The sequence below is a fragment of the Carcharhinus amblyrhynchos genome, chromosome 14 (assembly GCF_965287045.1).
Source record: "Carcharhinus amblyrhynchos chromosome 14, sCarAmb.v2.hapA, whole genome shotgun sequence".
NCBI classification, from domain to species: domain Eukaryota; kingdom Metazoa; phylum Chordata; class Chondrichthyes; order Carcharhiniformes; family Carcharhinidae; genus Carcharhinus; species Carcharhinus amblyrhynchos.
In genome coordinates this window covers 32,811,010-32,830,402 of record NC_137337.1, presented here as the reverse complement: position 1 = coordinate 32,830,402, position 19,393 = coordinate 32,811,010, and the positions used below count along the sequence as shown (strand labels likewise).

The 19,393-nt window shown below is 43.0% G+C and overlaps 1 protein-coding gene across 1 annotated transcript in view; it reads right to left on the bottom strand.

The window, feature by feature from the left end:
* Positions 1 to 7,717: 7,717 nt before the first annotated feature.
* The window catches only part of LOC145352569 (kinesin-like protein KIF26A), a 213,028-nt gene continuing 201,352 nt past the window's right edge, over positions 7,718 to 19,393 (bottom strand). The window contains exons 13-16 of the mRNA XM_080202601.1: positions 14,277 to 14,470; positions 13,763 to 13,786; positions 13,453 to 13,603; positions 7,718 to 9,169 (exon numbers count right to left, since the gene is read on the bottom strand). Coding sequence (XP_080058727.1) covers positions 8,991 to 9,169; positions 13,453 to 13,603; positions 13,763 to 13,786; positions 14,277 to 14,470 — 548 coding nt within the window. The 3' untranslated portion in view covers positions 7,718 to 8,990. The remainder of the gene's footprint in view (positions 9,170 to 13,452; positions 13,604 to 13,762; positions 13,787 to 14,276; positions 14,471 to 19,393) is intronic.

The following is a 19,393-nucleotide window of genomic DNA, read 5'->3' as shown; positions in this document are numbered from 1 at the left end:
TAATAATCACCCTCAACCTGTTGCCTCTAGAACATTCCAGGGCACAACTGAAGATATCTCCAGGGTCTCCCAATTGGTTACATAATCGGCTTTTAAAAATGTTTTCACTCGACATGGATGTAGCCTCAGCAAGGCCCACATTTATTGTCCACTCCTAATTGCCCTTGCAAAGATGATGGCGAGTCACCTTTTTGAACTGCTGCCGTCCGTAATATGTAGGTACACCCACTGTGCTGTTAGGAAGTTCCAGAATTTTGACCATGAAGGAACAGTGATATTTCCAAGCTAGGATGGTGATTGACTTGGAGCGGAATTTGGTGGTGGTGTTCTAGGCACCAGGATGTACAGGTATCAATCTATGCACCATCATATCATAAACCACAAGGCTTTCCATTCCACCATTGTTCAGTTGCTGTCCAAAGGTTTATGTCGATCTGATTCCCAGGAAGATGCCGTTCTTTCATCCTCTGACAGTCCAATGTTTCCCCCTTCATTTCTTTAGATCTGCAAGCAAACTTTAGCGGCTGGTAGGATAAAAAAGATATTCCGTTCAAAGTTGGCAAATGACACCAATGAAGTCCAAGAATGATACTTCAATAACTCTCTGCAGCTGCCATCCAGTAACCAAGAATGGACAATAAAACATGGTAAATATGATAAACATAACAAAACATGAGTGTAGCGCAGTGGAACAATGGTTAGCACTACTGCCTCATAGCACCAGGGACACAAGTTCGATTCTCAGCTTGGGTCACTGTCTGTGTGGAATTTGTACATTCTCCCTGTGTCTGCTTGGGTGTCCTCCGGGTGCTCCAGTTTCCTCCCAAAGTCTGAAAGATGTGCATTGGCCACACTAAATTCTCCCTCAGCGTACCTGAACAGGCACCAAGTGTGGCGACTAGGGGATTTTATTACTTCATTGCAGTGTTAATGTGAGCCTACTTGTGACACTAATAAATAAACTTTAACTTTTAATATGAGTGCTTTGACATTGCAACCCTGAGAATGAATCTTAGGATTCAACATCCAGTAGATCTATCAACTGCTGCTGTATACATGAAGGCCCATGTTAAAAAAAACTTGCCCTTAGTGTCCCAAGATGCGAAGGTTAGATGGATTGGCCAAGTTATATGTGTGGGGTTACAGGGATAGGATGGAGGAGAGAGCCTGGGGAACATACTTTGTCAGAGAATGGGCGCAAACTCGATTGACCAAATGGCCTCCTTCTGCACTGTGGGGATTCTATGACAAGTTATTCATTAGTACTGGCAGGTTAGGGAAGTTGTAACTATGCACTTAGAACATGATCATATTTTAATTCCCTGGAAAAATCAAGTGCTGTATGATATTGATCTTTAAATCAGTAACTATGAGGTGCCAGGCTCTCCATCTCTGATGCAGGGACACTGAAATGAAACTAATCTTCGTTGCTTCCTTCTATGCAGCTCTCTGCTAGGAAATCTGTGCAAGATCAGCCCCAGTTCTCTCCAATTTCCTATGCTTTCTTTTGCTATGATGAGGAATCAAACAGGTCAATGAGTGATTGCAACGTCACGTGTTTCCCGATGGATGTGGTGTATTTGAGTGAAGGTGACCATCCAGGAAAGGCATCAAATTGCAGAAGGATCAGGGTGAGTGAAACTGAGTGGATGAGAAAGTGAGGCAGACCAGACGAGAATCAGGAAGGATGTGCTTGCAAGGTCAGTGGGTGTGAGGAGCAATATCATAGAATCATAACAACCCTACAGTACAGAAAGAGGCCATTCAGCCCATCGAGTATGCACCGACCATAATCCCACCCAGGCCCTACCCCCATATCCCTACATATTTACCCATTAATCTGTCTAACCTACACATCTCAGGACACTAAGGGCAATTTTAGCATGGCCAATCAACCTAACCCATGCATCTTTGGATTGTGGGAGGAAACCAGAGTACATGGAGGAAACCCACACAGACATGAGGAGAATGTGCAAACTCCACACAGACAGTGACCCAAGCCAGGAATCAAACCCAGGTCCCTGGAGCTGTGAAGCAGCAGTGCTAACCATTGTGCCACCATGCTGCCGTAATATGATGGAATAGGTTTGGCATGCAGAGTTGGGAGGGCGTGTGTGACATGCACAGCAGGATATAGGTGAATCCATACCTTCCCTGACCTGGGGAGGTCACTGAAGCATTTTCTTTACTAATTCAGACCCTGGCACAATGCTTCTGCTGTTGTCCTCCTCAGCAACCTCCAGCCAGACCCCAGCACCAGGTTTCCTTCCTCCCTATTACTGGGGGAGAGTCTTTCTCCAACTCCTTGCTGCATCCAGCAGCGCATCAAGGGATCAAGCTGAAATCAGAGGGTAAGATGTGACAGATGAAGATATGGGGAAGGGGGAAGTGGAGGTGCAAAGAGGGCAGCAGCAGAAGCGCTATGCTATGATCTGATCATGATCCCCCACATCTTCATCTGCCACAGTTAACCCTTTGATTTCAGCTTCTCTACCATTCACACCTTTTATTCTCTCTATGGACTGCCATTAGCAGCCTTTCCCCTTGTTTCTGTGGCTATGACTTATCTTTCATTCCTTCACCCAGCAGGATAAATATCTCCCACTTTCTATGCCTTTTAGCTCTGACCAAGAGTCATCTAGACTCGACACGTTTGCTCTATTCTCTCCTTATGGATGCTGCCAGACTTGCTGAGATTTTTCCCTTTGGTTCCAGGTGGCCCTCTGCTGCTGTGCCTCTTAAAGAGACAGGCCCACGGTCACTACAATCACAAACAATTCTCCTTCCGATTTCCATAGCTTTGAAGTAAAAAGTTTATTTATTAGTCACAAATGAGGCTTACATTAACACTGCAATGAAGTTACTGTGAAATTCCCCTAGTCGCCACAGTCCGGCATCTGTTCAGGTCAATGCACCTAAGCAGCATGTCTTTCAGAATGTGGAAGGAAACCGGAGCACCCAGAGGAAACCCACACAGACACGGGGAGAATGTACAAACTCCACACAGACAGTGTGGAGTTCCCAAGCTGGGAATCGAATCCAAGTCCCTGGCACTGTTGAGTAGCAATGCTAACCACAGTGCCACTATGTCACCCCTTCTAACACTCCCAAATTCTGTCCCTGGACTAGTACTTTAAATGCTTCAGTTAAGATTGAGCCACGTAAATCTGTACCATGCCTGTCCTCCTGCAACTGAGATGCCAACCTGGAGGCAATATTATAGTGAGGTGGGCTTGGTGAAACTGCACAGGCCTAAGCACTAAAATCTCTTGGGGTTTTGTACCCAATATTGCACCCTCATACCAACCCTCCCCAACACCCCCACCCCCTGCCCACCACCTACCAACATGCTCCAAGGTTATTCCCAGGCCAAAGAGTGAAGTACTGCTGACTTGCAGGGAAAAGCTAAGGAATACGGTCTTGTTGCCTCTCTAGTTTACAACCTAGCTAATATTCTTGTCCTGTCACAATAATTTTAATCTTGCGGCTCAGCGATATGACAATGAAGAATGGAAATGTAGAGGTTGTTGAAATAGGCTGAACAGTAATAATTCATTTCTGAATCACTTCAGAACAAAGAAAATTAACCAGGAAGAACACTCTAATCATTTGTGGAAGCTGTGTCAGGACTCCGGCATCAGTATCTTACATTTATTATCACAGTGCCACACTTCACACTATCTTCATAGTAAATGAGCCAAATGGTTACAGAGTGAAATCCAGAAACATTAATGCACTGGGTAAACAGCCAACAGCCAAATATCGACAACAACTAATTAGTCACAAACTGGCCACGCGTTGCCTGTGTAATGGATGTATAATGCACTGGCTTATAAATGTGTTGTATGTTATGCCAGGAACAGTTATGAATCTTGTTATTTAGTGTTGAGTTAATAAAGAAAAAATATTGTCCAAATGTAACATGCAATAGCTTTTGATCAGCCAAAATGGCAGATTTGTTTTATTTTTTTTCCCCTCCCCTCCTCTCTTGGGCATGCTGTCTTAGAGATGAACAGATGCTGACTTGCCTTTGGTACCTCACTTAAATCGGCATGCTTCAGGAAATTAATGCAATTGAACTGCATGGGGCATTGCAGTCAGCCTGGCCTCACACATCACACATGGGGACTTTCCAGCTGCGATCACTGGATGCCAGCCTTGAGTGGCAGCTAACTCCTTCCCTCACTAACCCACGAATGTTGAGGCCAATTACAGTATCCCATTCGCTGAGATCAACAGCATGAGCAAAGACCAGGACTGAAACTAGAACAGAAGTTATAATCTTCCTTCTCAGCTCAGAATTATAATCAGTTGTGCATTTATTGAATTACTATTAAGTTATCCATGACAGTGCCCACATCAGCTGATTAATCTAAGTTTTTTTTACGTACTAAGTGGTGGCAGGATTGGGAATGACGGCAAAAACTCACTCCATCATGCCACCTCACGGCCAGAATCTGCAGCTATATCGTGACAGCCAGCGTAACAAAATGGCACAGATAATGTTGACATAGCACTTTAAAATGGCAAATGCATAATTAAAGTTTTGACGGCTTGAAGCAAGTTTTGTGGCCAGGGATTATGTGCCTTCCAGACGATTTTTAATGCATGACAGAATCTTTTAACTGAAAGACATTGCAAACATTTTCCTACTTCTAGATTCCCCGGCCATTTTCCCACAGGTCGGATTTAAACGTGAGTTATTTCACAACTTGTCTCAGGTTTGTGCTTTCTTCCGTGAGGTTTATTTTTCAGGACTGTCCCAGGCCTGTGCCCTGAATTCAGAATCAGATTCAGAAAGTGGGTGACTTTACCCATCCCTTAGACACCCAGTGGGTGAGCAATGTTACACTGCCTGCTCAGTACTGATTCTGATTTTAATTTTCTTTTGTGATAGGCTGCAAAGACACCTACGCAAACTCTTCGGGCCCGATTTTCGCCAAAAAATTCTAAGTGCTGAATTGGCAGGAAAATTGGTGTAATTCACAATTGTTTTTTCAGTGCGAGTTCAGACTCAAATTTCCCACAATCTGTGCAATGCAGAAGTCATAATCGTGAATATCATTAAAAGCTCGGGGGGTTCCTCAGAATGCTGCCCCCCCCCCAATCCTACCATGACCCAATGCAGCCCCCATGACCATTCCCAAAGCTGCCTTGACCTCCACCCTCCACCACCCTGATCTTCAACTGCCTTCCCCTCCCCAGCAGTGACAAGTCCCACCTTCCCCCCTTCCCAGCAGAGCCCCCTCCCACAGAAGACAGACCTCCCCCGGAAGACCACCCCTCAGCCCGCCCTGATCATCGGCTTCCCTCTGGCACCAACCAAATCCCATTGCAGAGCGGCAGCGTGACACCCCACCTGAGCCACAATGAGCCCCTCATGCCCAGTGAGCAGTGCCAACGTGCCCCCGGGCAGGGGCACTTTGCCCCAGGGGAAATCACACCCCCAGCTGCCTGACCCCTGAGGTTGCCCCCAGTTGCCGCCCCTTCACTCCAGCTGGGTCTCCTGCTAGTTTCCTAAATGTGGGGAGCTACTCTAAACCCTGCCAGAGTGAAATATTCCTGGTGCGATGGGAGATGCTATCGGCCCAAACATTTAAGTTACATTAAAAACAGATGAAAATCACTTACCTGGTCTTCCCATCGGTTTCCAGTGTGGTACCAACTGTGCCTACTCTCTGGCTGTGGAAGACGCACATGCGTCAAGAATACACGCATGTATCCCACAAAATGGCCAACACACACATCTCCCACCTCAACATGCCAAAAAACAAGTGTGTTGCGATGGTAGAACCGATCCTTTAAGTATACAAATTGGACTCTGATGATGTTAAGATCTGACCACAATGTATAAAAGAGGAATAAGGCGCATAAAAGAGTGATGTTCAGTAAAGGATGGGAGCATGAAGAGGACCGGAAAGGTGAATTTCTACCTGTTTTTTGTTGGAACTGGCCAAATGGGAGTAGTCCTTTGCACCCCATGAAGAAGATTTTAATGTCCCCTACCCTAGACACCTCCATTCCTTCTTGCAAAAGCCCCTTCCCCACATCTGAGTGCAACAGTGGGCATCTGAAAGTGATCACTTTGCAAGTGAAGGGTGCAAATATACGAATTAGAAGCAGCAGTATGCCATTCGGCCCATCAAGCCTGTTCCACCATTCAATAAGATCATGGCTGACCTAGTTTTTCCACATTCCCAAATACCCCAATACTTTTCACCCCTTTCCTTATCAAGAGTCTATCTAGCTCTGCCTTAAAAATATTCAAAGACTCTGCTTCCACCAGCTTTTGAGGAAGTGAGTTCCAAAGGCTCATGATAATCTCTGAGAAAAAAAACTCCCCATTTGTGACGTAAATGGGCCACCCTCATTTTTAAATGATGACCTTGATTCTAGATTCTCCCACAAAAGGAAACATTCTTTCCATATCCACCTTGTCAAGGCCCCTCAAGCCCTTACATGTTTCAATCATGTCACCATTCACTCTTCTAAACTCCAGTACATACAAGCCTAGCCTGTCCAATGTTTCCTCACAAGACAATCCATCCATTCAAATCCTGTAAACAGAAGATTTACAACCCATTTGCATCCCTCCTTAAATATGAAGACCAACATTGCACACAGTATTCCAGATGTGGTCCCACAAATACCAAATGAAGCATAATCTGCTTACCATTGTATTTAATTCCCCTCATAATGAACAAAAACATTCTATTAGCCTTCTTAATTATTTGCTGTACGTTCATACTAAACACTTGCAATTCATGCAATAGAAGGCGCAGGCTCTCTTCACCTCAGAGCTTCACAGTCTCTCACCATTTAGATAATATGGGGCGATAGAGCTCAAAGTATTAAGGATGTTCAAGATGTACAGTGGGTGCTAGACACTGGGGAACTACAATGGCCCTTTCTTGTCCATAAAGTTTCCTTACATGTCAGTCTTCACCTTTTTATGCTGAGGCCCTTCCAAATGAACAAAGGGTGGGATTTCCTGGCCAATCCCACCCACAGGAACTTCCAGACTCGCTGATGCCAACCCCTCACCGTGGGTATCCCCACAGGAAAAATTGGAAACTGACAGCAGCTGGACCGCAAGATCCCACTGCCGGGTAATGATGGGTCGCCTCTGCCACCATAAAACACACCATGAGGAGGCCCGAAATCCCAACCATAGACCTTCATTTTGGGTGATCAGGAATTCTACTTTCTTCCAGTTACTCATACTCATTACTAGGACGTTGTAAAGAACGTAGTTTTTTTAAAAAACTGCATTATATTTGTGAGCAGCATGGCTGCACGGTGTTTAGCACTGCTTTCTCACAGTACGGGTTCTATTCCGGCCTCGGGTCACTGTCAGTGTGGAGTTTTCACATTTGCTCCACATCTTTGTGGGTTTCCTCTGGGTGCTCCGGTTTCCTTCGCAGTCCAAACATGTGCAGGTTAGGTGGACTGGTCATGCTAAATTGTCCCTTAGTGTCCCAAGATGTGGGGGATTCATGGGGTAAACGCATGGGGTTACGAGGATAGGGTCTAGGTGGGATGCTGTGTCAGAAAGTTGGTGCAGACCCAGTGGGCTCAATGGCCTCTTTCTGCACTGTAGGGATTCTATGCATTCATATTTGACTGTCAGTGCAATATTCAATATTAATCTTGATGTTTTGTCAATGTAAAATTAGAACCGTGAAACAGAAATATTAATACCAGTGGACATGTCATTTATTCACAGATAAAAAGCTAAATGCAACTACCATAATATACATTTATACAAAGATTCTGAAAAAAGCCTTTACAAATAAAACGGTCAGAAAATACCATTCACAATGAATTGTGATACTGTATTTATTATTTCTTCACGTAAAACTGTTTCCGTTTGGCAATAATTCATCACAATAGTTGATGCTGTCCAGTAATAAAAAGAAAACAAAACTTACATAAACTTTTTATGCATTGCTCAAATAGCTCTTCTATCAAATTTGTCTTTTTTTTGCAGAAATCCTGAGACGCGATATTTTAAAACAACATAATTAATCACTTCAGAAATCAATACTGTCATTATTTTGTAAACCTGTTTTTTGGTTCCTAAAAAAGAGTATATAAATTTGATCGTTGATAATTTACATTATGGGATTCACCATGCAGAGTCACTCTGCGGCGACACTGGATTGCAGCCGCTAGCCTCAGCTCCCGTCATTTGGCACAGTGACCTCCCCACTGATTTATTTATGACTGGCTTAAAAAACTAGGAATTTCATTCTGCCCTTCTGCATCGATAGCAGTGTGTACAAAGAAGTGGCTCAAAAAACAGACACGGTTCCATATAAAAAAAGTCTCCCAAAAAAAACATTACGTTTTATAATATGCCTCAATCAATGAAACTTTTAAAAAAACACCACTGATAAAACAGAATACCTTAATGTTCGTGGTAACATTCCACAATTGAAAACATATAACCGGCTCTCTAAACAAGCAGGCAAAGTCCGAGATGTGAACATAATTTACTTATTGCTTTGCTACAATGAATTTTTTTTACATATGTCATATAAATACAATATACAATATAAAATAAGCAATTTGTTTCAGTGTTTACTTAGGTATGCTGGTTTCTTTACTAGCACCAATGTAAATAAATCAAGTGAATCTAAAAGGCACTTTAAGGTTTTTCAGTTCTTTGTTCTCCTTGGTTTATGTTGCCTTCACTCTTCCTTTAGGGAAAGGAAATGGTTCGCATGAACAATTTAAGCTTTCATTGTGTTTAAGCTCTGAGGCACTGTATTGATTTACACAGCTCACCATCGAGATTCACTGTCACCACCATCAGCTTTCCGTCTCTCTCTCTCCCTCTCTCAACATTCTCTGCCACCTTCCTCTGTCTCCGCATCGCCCACCTCCCCTCATAACACGAATTCCTTAAAATCCTTCTGCTTCACGCGCTGGCTGCTTTCACAGTGCAATGGCCTGGATTTTATGCTCTCCCGCCAGTGGCCCCGTCTTCAAACTTGCACTTCCCTCGGTCCATCATTCGCTTCAGTGATCACGCCAATATCAAAACAGGTCACCATCATTATCCTTGCCTTGCATAGGTTGACACGTTGTTCGAGCTCCTCTGTTACCTCTTCCAGTGCCTCCAGGTACTCCAGGGACTCTTTATCCAGGTCTAGGTCAACCTCGACTGTTAGCAGAGATAGTGCAAGCAGATCAGGCAAACAACAGATGACAAGTGCACAAAGATTTGGAATTAAAAACTATTACTTCTGAATTTTAAGCAAATACATGAAAACCTGTGGACAATAAATCTCTTTTTCTTTATCCCTTTTTTAAAAATACTCCTATTATCTTTTTAGCTACATACTGATCTGCAGCAGGAGTAGATATGACACAACCTCTGACAATATTCTTCTCTAATCAGCCACTAAATGGTGCATGCAAGCAGTCATGACTGGCTAGGGCTTATCCTGTTTCTTCCCTCTCCTTAACCTCTGCTCATTGACACAGCTGAGATTGGCAATGTACTTCTTGGGAAAGCATGAGTCAATGCCAACATCCTGATACACCATTACACAGGGTATAGTAAGGTTTCTCTTTTGGCATATGTATGGGAGAGGCAAGAGAGAAAAAGGTTCAATTCCTTTTTGTCATAGAGTTCTCACCATGCCAACTCTCAAATAGCTAGTCTAGTAGGCTATGCTAGCACATCATTTAGCTCAACTGCCTCAGAGCCAGGGGCCCAGATTCAATTCCAGCCTTGGGTGACTGTGTGAACTTTGCACGTTCTCCCCGTGTCTGCATGGGTTTCCTCCAGGTGTTCTGGTTTCCTCCCGCAGTCCAAAGATGTGCGGGTTAGGCGGATTAGCTGTGCTAAATTGTCCTTTAGTATCCTAAGATGCATAGGCTAGGATTATTAATGGGGTAGAAATGGGTTACAGAGATAGGGCAGGGAAGTGGGACTGGATAAATTTAAAGTTTATTTATTAGTGTCGCACATTAGTGGCTTACATTAATACTGTAATGAAGTTACTGTGAAAATCCCCCAGTCACCATACTCTGGCGCCTATTCAGGTACACTGAGGAAGAATTTAGCATGGCCAATGCATGAAATCAGCATGTCTTTGTGGGAGGAAACTGGAGCACCTGCAGGAAACCCACACAGACACAGGGAGAACATGCAGATTCCACACAGACAGTCACCCAAGCCAGGAACTGAACCCGGGTCCCTGGCGCTGTGAGGCAGCAGTGCTAACCACTGTGCCACCATGCTCTGTAGGAGAGTTGGTGCAGACTTGATGGGCCAAATGGCCTCCTTCTGCACTGTGGGGATTCTATGAAACAGTCAATAGTGTATCAAGAAAAATTTCTGCTGCAGTTGTCATGATCCTCCCATGTAACTTTGGCAAAAATGGCATCAAACCTGATGCCAAGGCCTAAAGAAACATTTTTAACCATCTGCATCTGTTTCTTTGGGAGCTCTGCCAAGCTCCTACTGAAATTATAATAGGAGTTTAAGCAAAACCAATCCTACAGAAATTCTGGATAATCCTTTCTTAAAATACAAAATCATACGATTGCATTAAAAAAAACAATTTGGAAGAGTAAATCCTCGATAGAATCGCCCGCTGAAGGAAGAATTTTCTATACAGCACATTCAATTACAGATTCTATTTAGCTTTATCCTTTATCCATGCAGCACATCCAGGTCAAATAAACAGGAAACCAGTGACATACAAAATAAAGGCTCTTATTCACAAATCGGTGTAAATATAACCGTAGGTCATATGTTTGAATTTGTCATCTTCTGCGCAACAGTTACTTACAACAGGCCCTTTCATTGATTACACATTAACTGGGAATAGAATGTATTGTTTATCAACTTAGCAACACTACTTTTCACAATTACTTTGCAAGATTAATACAGTAAATGAACTGCAATTCTTTAATATTTTGTTAAGGACCCTTTTCCTTTCCAGACAGATGTTAGGTTTCAACATGTTTCATAGGTTCTGTGGCTTAGCTTCATCCTGATGTGCACCATTTAAAATATTCGAGAGCTTGCTGATTCACTGAGATACGGTAAATGCACAAGCCAATGTCAAATCTTACAGATGGATAATGGCTAACTAAGCGAAGCACTTGAGAGAAACTTATATCCATTGAGCTGAGTTTTAGCCTAGTAGGGAAAAAAAAGGCAATAAAATCTACTTGGCAAAGTGGCAATTATTCATGTGTGGGTTTTGATACGGAGTGGAGGTGGCTCTTTATCAGATGATGCATTGCTATCAAATCTGGTTATGGACTTACCCAATATCCACATGTCAACACTTCCAGCAGAAACCATTGAGTAGAGATTAAGAACAAGATCCAACCTGATATTCCCCCTTCCAAGCTCACTTTAGCATAATTACAACTACACTGCTTTGGAACCTAATAAATTCTAGGAATTGAACCTGGAATTTTCCTGTTCTTAATCGGCGGGGGCTTCAATGAATGGTTAGGGATGAAACCAAGATCACCTAACTGGGATACGCTTCTTGATTTTTTGGCTAAGTCAAGCGTCAGACCAAGCCCAGAATCAGGCAATGCCTTTTCTTGTTAGCTCAGATCTTGTGTGTCTCTCTTGTGGGGACCATCAATTGGAGTCAATTTGAGTTGGATTTTGGAGCAAGCAGGCAGATGGATTCAGGGCTCACAAGATCTGCTCTACACATTGGCATCTGTAACTTTAACAATGGTACAAACAATAGCTTCATCCAACACATTGGTCTGAATTTCCCTGGAATGCTTAGTCAAGGAGATGACAGATAACTCTGCCAGAATAGGCCCAAAAGGGACAGGAAATAATCTGTCCAGAAGAGAAACTATGCAACGATGCCTCCATTAAGAGATGCTACCAACCACTCCAAACCTGGCCAGTAATGTTCAGAGGAGGCAGAGCTGTTTCCCCAATGGAAACCCCACATCCCCTATTCCCAAACCATTCATCATCTGGGTCTTCTGTGACAAACTAGCATCCAGGTAGTTTCAGATGCAGAAATGGGTCCCATTGAGATGTACAACCTGAGTTATGATCTGCCAGATCCCAGAATTATTTGTACCAGCCTCCCATGCAGCTGTCTGGCTGACTTTTCTCTAACCTTCCACACACCTGACGAAGGAACACCGTTTCCGAAAGCTTGTGGGATTACTATCAAGTAAACTGGTTGGACGTAAACCTGGTGTTGTGAGACTTCTTACTGTGATTTTTCTCTGGCCATTTCTTACCAGTCCCACTGCCTCAGTCCATTTACAACTGCCCAGAACAAACCCCTACTGTAACAGACGACTATTGGCATGAAGGTAATTAATTAACACTCTATAATCTGGCAATATCAGGCAGAAGGATCACAGGTCACTGGGCAGCATGTGGCACAATGGTTAGCATTGCTGCTTCACAAAGCCAGGGGCCTCAGTACAGTTACAGCCTTGCATGACTGTCTGAAGTTTGCACAGTCCCCCTGTGTCTGCACGGGTTTCCTCCGGGCGCTCCTGCTTCATCCCACACTCTAAAGATGTGTGGGTTAGATTGATTGACGTGCCAATGTATCCCTTAGCGTCAGAGGGATTAGCAGGGGAAATGCACGGGTTTGCAGGGATATGGCCTGGGTGAGAGTGTGGCTGGTGCAGGATCGATGGGCCGAATGGCCTCCTTCTGCACTGTAGGAATTCTCTGATGCTATGGTGACTACTCAACCTCTCCTGCATCGTTACAATGGGCCCAACTATTGTTGAGGCGATTATTGATACGGCAGGACATTTTTACCCTTCCTTTGCTCTTTAACCAAACATCAGTGTTCCTTTGTTTTGCAATTACTAAAAACAGCTAAGTCTTTTCCACGGTGAAGAGCCAGGAATCTACCGAGAAATTGCAACAAAAGCTGCAGAATTTAGCTTCGGCACACATCAGCAGTCTTAACAGCCCCCTTTCAAAATCATAATTGATCCCTTGGATTAAGAATGGTTGATTGTCTACCTAACGTGCAGTATTATATGCTTAAATTGTTCTTTTTTGCTGCTTATTGTTGAAATCTGCATGAGAGCTCGTCAACTGTGAAACAGTCTACCAGACTGATCACATTTACATAAAACCCTCAGTTCGTTCCTTACATATTGACAAGCGAATGCTTACTAGGCAAGAGGCTTGCACCTGAAATCACCGTTGCATGACTTGATGATTTTTAAAAACCAGGGACTCATTTAGGCATACCCTTTTTAGCTTTGGAGTTTCCCTCCTGGGGTTGGATACATGTGTGCATATTTCACACTCAGTGTATCATCGTATATTTGCTGCTTAAATTACGATTTGCATTTTGATTGCAAAGCAAGTCAACTTTGTATTGATGTAAAAAGGCACATCCATGTCCCTTTTGCCCAACCTGTTGATTCATTCGTACAGTGGGGGGGAGAGCTATCTGGCATACTTACACTCTGATTTCCACTTATTGGGATCCATCATTAGCCTACTCTTCGTATCTTCCAATTCCTTCATCAATAACTCGTGCTTTGCCTTTAATTCTCTGACGCGCTGCTGTCGCTTCTCCAAGATCTTCAGTTTTGCATTGAAGTACGACAAGCCCTGTCAGGACACACACAAATCACCCTCTGCTGCAGTTCAAACAAAACAGCTGCAAATCGCTTGAATTTTCCACTCTTTTAACTTTTAAGCATTTTTTTTAGGAAATCGTAGAGAAAACAGAAACGTATCAAGGGCAAGAAATCTGCGAGAAGTCCTCACCTTGTCAACATCTTGGAAAGGTTCCTGTGACATTATTGACAAAGAACAAGGAAGGAAAAAAGAAAGTTAAGGTGACAAACTCTATAGAAAGATGACCATTGTGCATAATCCTTAGTTAATTGGGGACAAATCAGATTATAATACTGCTGATGCATTATAACTTCAAAGAGCACACCTTTTCTCATCTGCAAAGGAGTTAATGACCCTGGAATGGAATGGCTATAAAGTTTGATACAGCAGGCAAAGACTGTAAAGGTTCATTCATAATATATTCATAGATTTTCTTCAGTTACACCATCTCTCCTGGCTAAACATGATTAATTGTGAATAGTAATTATTTTTATCTCCCCTTTGTAAGGGCACTCCAACATATGCGTTGTAAAATTAATAATTATAGTAATTTAATTGCAGTCAATCTCCTGGATGTAATTGTGCTCTGTCTCTATTTAAGCAGCCATTCCTCACTGATACCATAATTTAGATTGTCTAAATTTGTTGTACTAAATGTACTGACCTCATTTTCCTCCTGCCTGTGTCTCTGTAACCGTTCCACATCATCAATCTCGTAAACCTTAATTTCAAATGACTCCTTCAGGGTGCCCGGCAGAGGTGGCAAGTCCACCCATTGCCCGGTGGCGCTCGTTGGTTTTCGTCCCAAGGATGAAGTGTCGGGCAGAGGGGCTGGAATCAACCGGCGGCGTTGAGTACCTACAATAAAAAAAATTACACCACTGTTTATTGAATTGAAGACTTTGTGTGAGAATTCCTATTGATCTACCGTACTTAGAAAATAACAATCTTTCAACCAAATTGTAAAGATTTAACAGCAAAAGTTCATTCAGACCAGACGAGCAAGTCTAGGACAAGGCCTTCACCTTAACAACTGAACCATGGTTGCCCTTTCCTCACCACAAAGTCAAATTTTATGGGTCAGCCATAAATCTATCCAAATATAATTCATACTCGATTATCGGAATCTTATTTTGAAAGCTTGTCTGTGAATTATATCGATAATACTGATTCATAAAGCATTTGTTTTCATAGAATCATAGGATCCTTCCAGTGCTGTAAGAGGCCTTTAGGCCCATCATGCCTGCACCGACCACAATTCCACCCAGGCCTTATCCTCTTAACCCCAAGTACTTACCCTGCTAATCCCCCTGAACATAAGGGGCAATTTTAGCATGGCCAATCAACCTAACCCACACATCTTTGGACTGTGGGAGGAAACTGGAACACCAGGATGAAACTCACGCAGACACAGGAAGGATGCGTAAACTCCACACAGACAGTGACCTGAGGCAGAATTGAACCCCTGTGGACTGGAAAGCAGCAAATGGAACCCCAGTATTTAAGAAAGGAGGAAGAGGAAGAATGGAGAACTACAGACCTGTTAGTTTGACATCAGTTGTGGGGAAAAGATTAGAATCTATTAAAATGGATGTGATAAATGGAGATTTAAAAAAGAATGGTAAAATTGGACAGAGCCAACATGGATTTAAGAAACGGAAATCATGTTTGACAAATGTGTAGAAACCTTTTGAGGACATTACTTGTAGTATTGATGAAGAGAACCAGTAGGTGTGTATTGGGATAGTCAAAAGGCTTTTGACAATGTCCCACAAAGGAGGTTAGTAAGTAAAATTAGAGCACATATTATTGGGGAAATCTGCCAGTATGGATTGAGAATTGGTTAACAGACGGAAAGCAGAAACTGGATGATAGGCTGTTACTAATGGGGTACCATAAGGATCAGTGCTAGGTCCACACTGTTCACAATTCATATAAATGATTTGGATGCGGGGATAAGTTGTAATATTTCTAAATGTGCTGATAACACTAAGCTGGATGGGAACATAAATTGTAAGGAGGATGCGATGAGGCTTCAAGAGGACTTGTACAGGCTGAGTGAATGGATTTGCTGAATGGATTGAGCTACATTCACAACCTTTTGTAGTTCCTTACGGTCTTGGGCAGAGCAGGAGCCATACCAGGCTGTGATATAACGAGAAAGAATGCTTTCTATGGTGCATTTGTAAACGTTGGTGAGAGTCTTAGCTGACATGCCAATTTTCCTTAGTCTTCTGAAAATGTAGAAGTGTTGATGGGCTTTGTTAACTATAATATCGGCATGGGAGGACCAGGACAAATTGTTGGTGATCTGGACACCTAGAACTTGAAGCTCTCAACCCTTTCTACTTCATCCCATTGATGTAGATAGGGGCATGTTCTCCTTTTACGCTTCCTGAAGTCGATGACAATCTTCTTTATTTTGTTGACATTGAGGGAGAGATTATTGTTGCCGCACAGGTTCACCAGATTCTCTATCTCATTCCTGTACTCTGTCTCATCATTGTTTGAGATCCACCCTACTACGGTGGTGTCGTCAGCAAACATGAAAATCAAATTGGAGGGGAATTTGGCCACACAGTCATTGATGTATAAGGAGTATAGGACGAGGCTGAGAACACAGCCTTGTGGGGCACCGGTGTTGAAGATGGAGAAGATGTTGTGGCCTCTCCTTATTGATTTGGTCCTAGAAAGGTGAGTTAGGAAGTTCAGGATCCAGTCACAGAGGGAAGTGCCAAGACCCAGGCCATAGGGTTGGAGATGAGTTTCGTGGGAATAATAGTGTTGAAGGCTGAGCTGTAGTCAATAAATAGGAGTCTGACATAGATGTCCTTGTTATCTAGGTGTTCCAGGGTTGAGTGCAGGGCCAGGGAAATGGAGTCTGCTGTGGACTTGTTGCGGTGGTAGGCAAAATGTAGTGGATCCAGATAGTCCGGGAGGCTGGAATTGATTTGTACCATGACTAACCTTTTGAAGCACTTATAACGATGGATGTCAGAGCCACTGGCCGACATTCATTAATAGTGCTTTATGTGGTCCAGCCAGATGTGGCAATGAACAATTAAAACAATCATCCACCATTATTGTTCAAGTCTGCATCCCTTGGACTCAAGAAAGTGATAATGAGGGCCATACTGAGGGAAGTGACTTGACTGAGAGAAAGAGTAATGGTTTTATAGGTGACGAGAGCATCAAAGGTAACAAATCAGTTACTGCAGGAATATTGTGACAAACAAAACAAGATTTTGAATGTGAGTGAATTGGAAGATCTTAATTTTCTGAGGTGAGGGTATAGCAGTAAAACTATTGCTGGGATACAGAAGGGGGATGTGGATGGAGTGTTACAAGGAAGCAATCAGAGATGCTCCTATCTGTGGTTGATGTGATGAAACCTAAAGATTTAACCCACGTGTAACAATTCTGAATTTCTTCATTCAAATCTAGAAGTATTTCTCATGGTACAAACTCATTAAATCACCACATCAAATTTTTTTGAATGTGTGTGTGTGACAGAGTAATCTGGAAAACATAATTAATTTCTTTTGGCAGTTTAACTGCAAAAAGCAATGGAATCACATCATCTGCCTTGACTTGCTATGGAGCTAATATCAGCTATTCAGAATGACTTCAGCTCACTGATGCATTGCCCTGGATTATGAGAAATCTAATCAAGTAGGTGTCAACCCTTCGCTCGGTTGGTGCACTCTCACCCCAGAGTCAGAAGGTTGAAGGTCTGAGGGGATGCTGCACTGTCAGATGAGAGGCTAAAACCAAGTCACTGCCTGCCCTCTCAGGTAGATATAAATTATCCCATGACACCATCTCAAGAAAAGTATGGGAATTATCTCCAGTGGCCTAGCCAATATTTATTTCTCAAACAACATGACTGAAGCAGATTATGTGGTCATTATCTCATCACCATTCATGATGCATTGCCGGCTGCAAACTGGCTACTGTGTTTCCTACATTACAACAGTGACTACATTTCAGAAATATACTTTCATAAAGTTCTTTTGGATATCCAGGTGTGAGAGGAGCTTTATAAATGCAAGTCATTTTTTCACCATCTAAAAAGATCCATGGTGAATTCCCTTTGGACAACAGGAAACTGTACATTGTGAAAATCCAATTTCATCTGTCGAGGTTAATGAAGAGTTCAACAGCCACTGGTAATGTCGCCTTAGTCCCAGATATTCACAGGTTCCCTCAAAGGGGAGAGCTGGCTGATGGTGATTGTGCTGAGGATGACCACACATCAGGCGAGGGGCAACACTGAGAAGGCAGGGCTTTCATGAATAACCTCAGATAGTACAAGAATTGAACGCACGCTGTTGACGTCACTCTGCATCACATACGGGCCGTCCTGCCAACTGAGCTAAGCCGATTCCCATGCCAAATGTTTGATTAGGTTTGAGTGAAGTGTTATGGATGCTGACTCACGGCAAAGCTTTAAGAAGAAGCTGGGCCAGTTCCCAACTTGGGTGCATGTTGCATCACACAGGAAGTAAGTGTCATTACGGATAACACTCGTTCCAAGTGATCTCCTGAACTGGTTTTGTTCATCTGAGAGGGCAGGAAAGGAATCCTTGAGACTATATTTTTTATTATTGGCCCTGGGAGTTTTTTTTTGCCCCTCCCAGTAGGTTACACCACAGCAGGGCGTAGGGAAGGTGAGGGCAGGGAGGAAGCGATGGGTGAAATGCTGCGGCCAACATGGTGTGAAGCAGGCACGATAGATGAAGTGGCCCTGTCCTGCCCATCAAACTTTAAAGCCCGTGCAGGAGCACAATGGATAATACTTTCCCAGAGCCACATCAGTGAGGCAAAAAACAAATGTCATCTAATTTACTCCAATCTGCACTTATTTTGAAGAATTGAAGCAACACTAAGAAGCCTTAAGCATATTCAAGAAGGCGTACGCGGCATGACACATTTAAATAGATCAGAGTTGTGTTTAGGTAATTGCACAACAAAAATGAACATTACCATTACCACGAGCACACATCACCGTCAAACATGTCAAGTGTGGAAGTCATGCAAATACTGGGAGATTTTAAATGCATTCTGTTATTCTGCACAAAAACCTCCAAGTGCCCTTCCTTTTAAAGATAAAAATTAGCCTGGAGTGCTATCACAGTTTTCGATCGTGCTTTTACAAATAAATCAAACCTGCCATCACAGCTTTCATTTCTTGCTTTACCATTCAGATCAGCTCCTTATAAGGATAAAAACATTCTTCAGAATTCATTTCTCCCTGCACCTTTCTTTCTCCCCAGCACTCATTACCTTTCATTATATCCCGAGCATCCACCAAATTCAATTCACACAATGTAACTGTGGTTTAAATAAATTTTTAAGCTAGGGTCAAGGGGTGAGTTACTGTGACGCACCCACTCCTCTCTCACCCACTGGAACTTCAGTCAATGAATCATGAGGAGTGGGGGGGTGGAATTTATAGTCACGCTCGTACCGAAACCATAAAATCCCGCCCGAGGTCAACATACCTTTTTGTGGTCCACCCCTCACCCACTCTGCTTCCCATGGCAGGAGGAATGGTAAAATTCGTCCCAGGAAACAACTTAAGTGATGTTAATGCCATTTTCCAAGTTGCTTCACCAAAGTGAAGGAGGAGATCAGAGGGGTGAACCCTTGTAAAAGTTTTAAGTTTAAATTCTGTTTATTAGTTTCACAAGTAGGTTTACATTCACATTCTAATGAAGTTATTGTGAAAATCCCTAGTCGCCACGGTCCGGCACCTGTTTGGGTACACTGAGGGAGAAT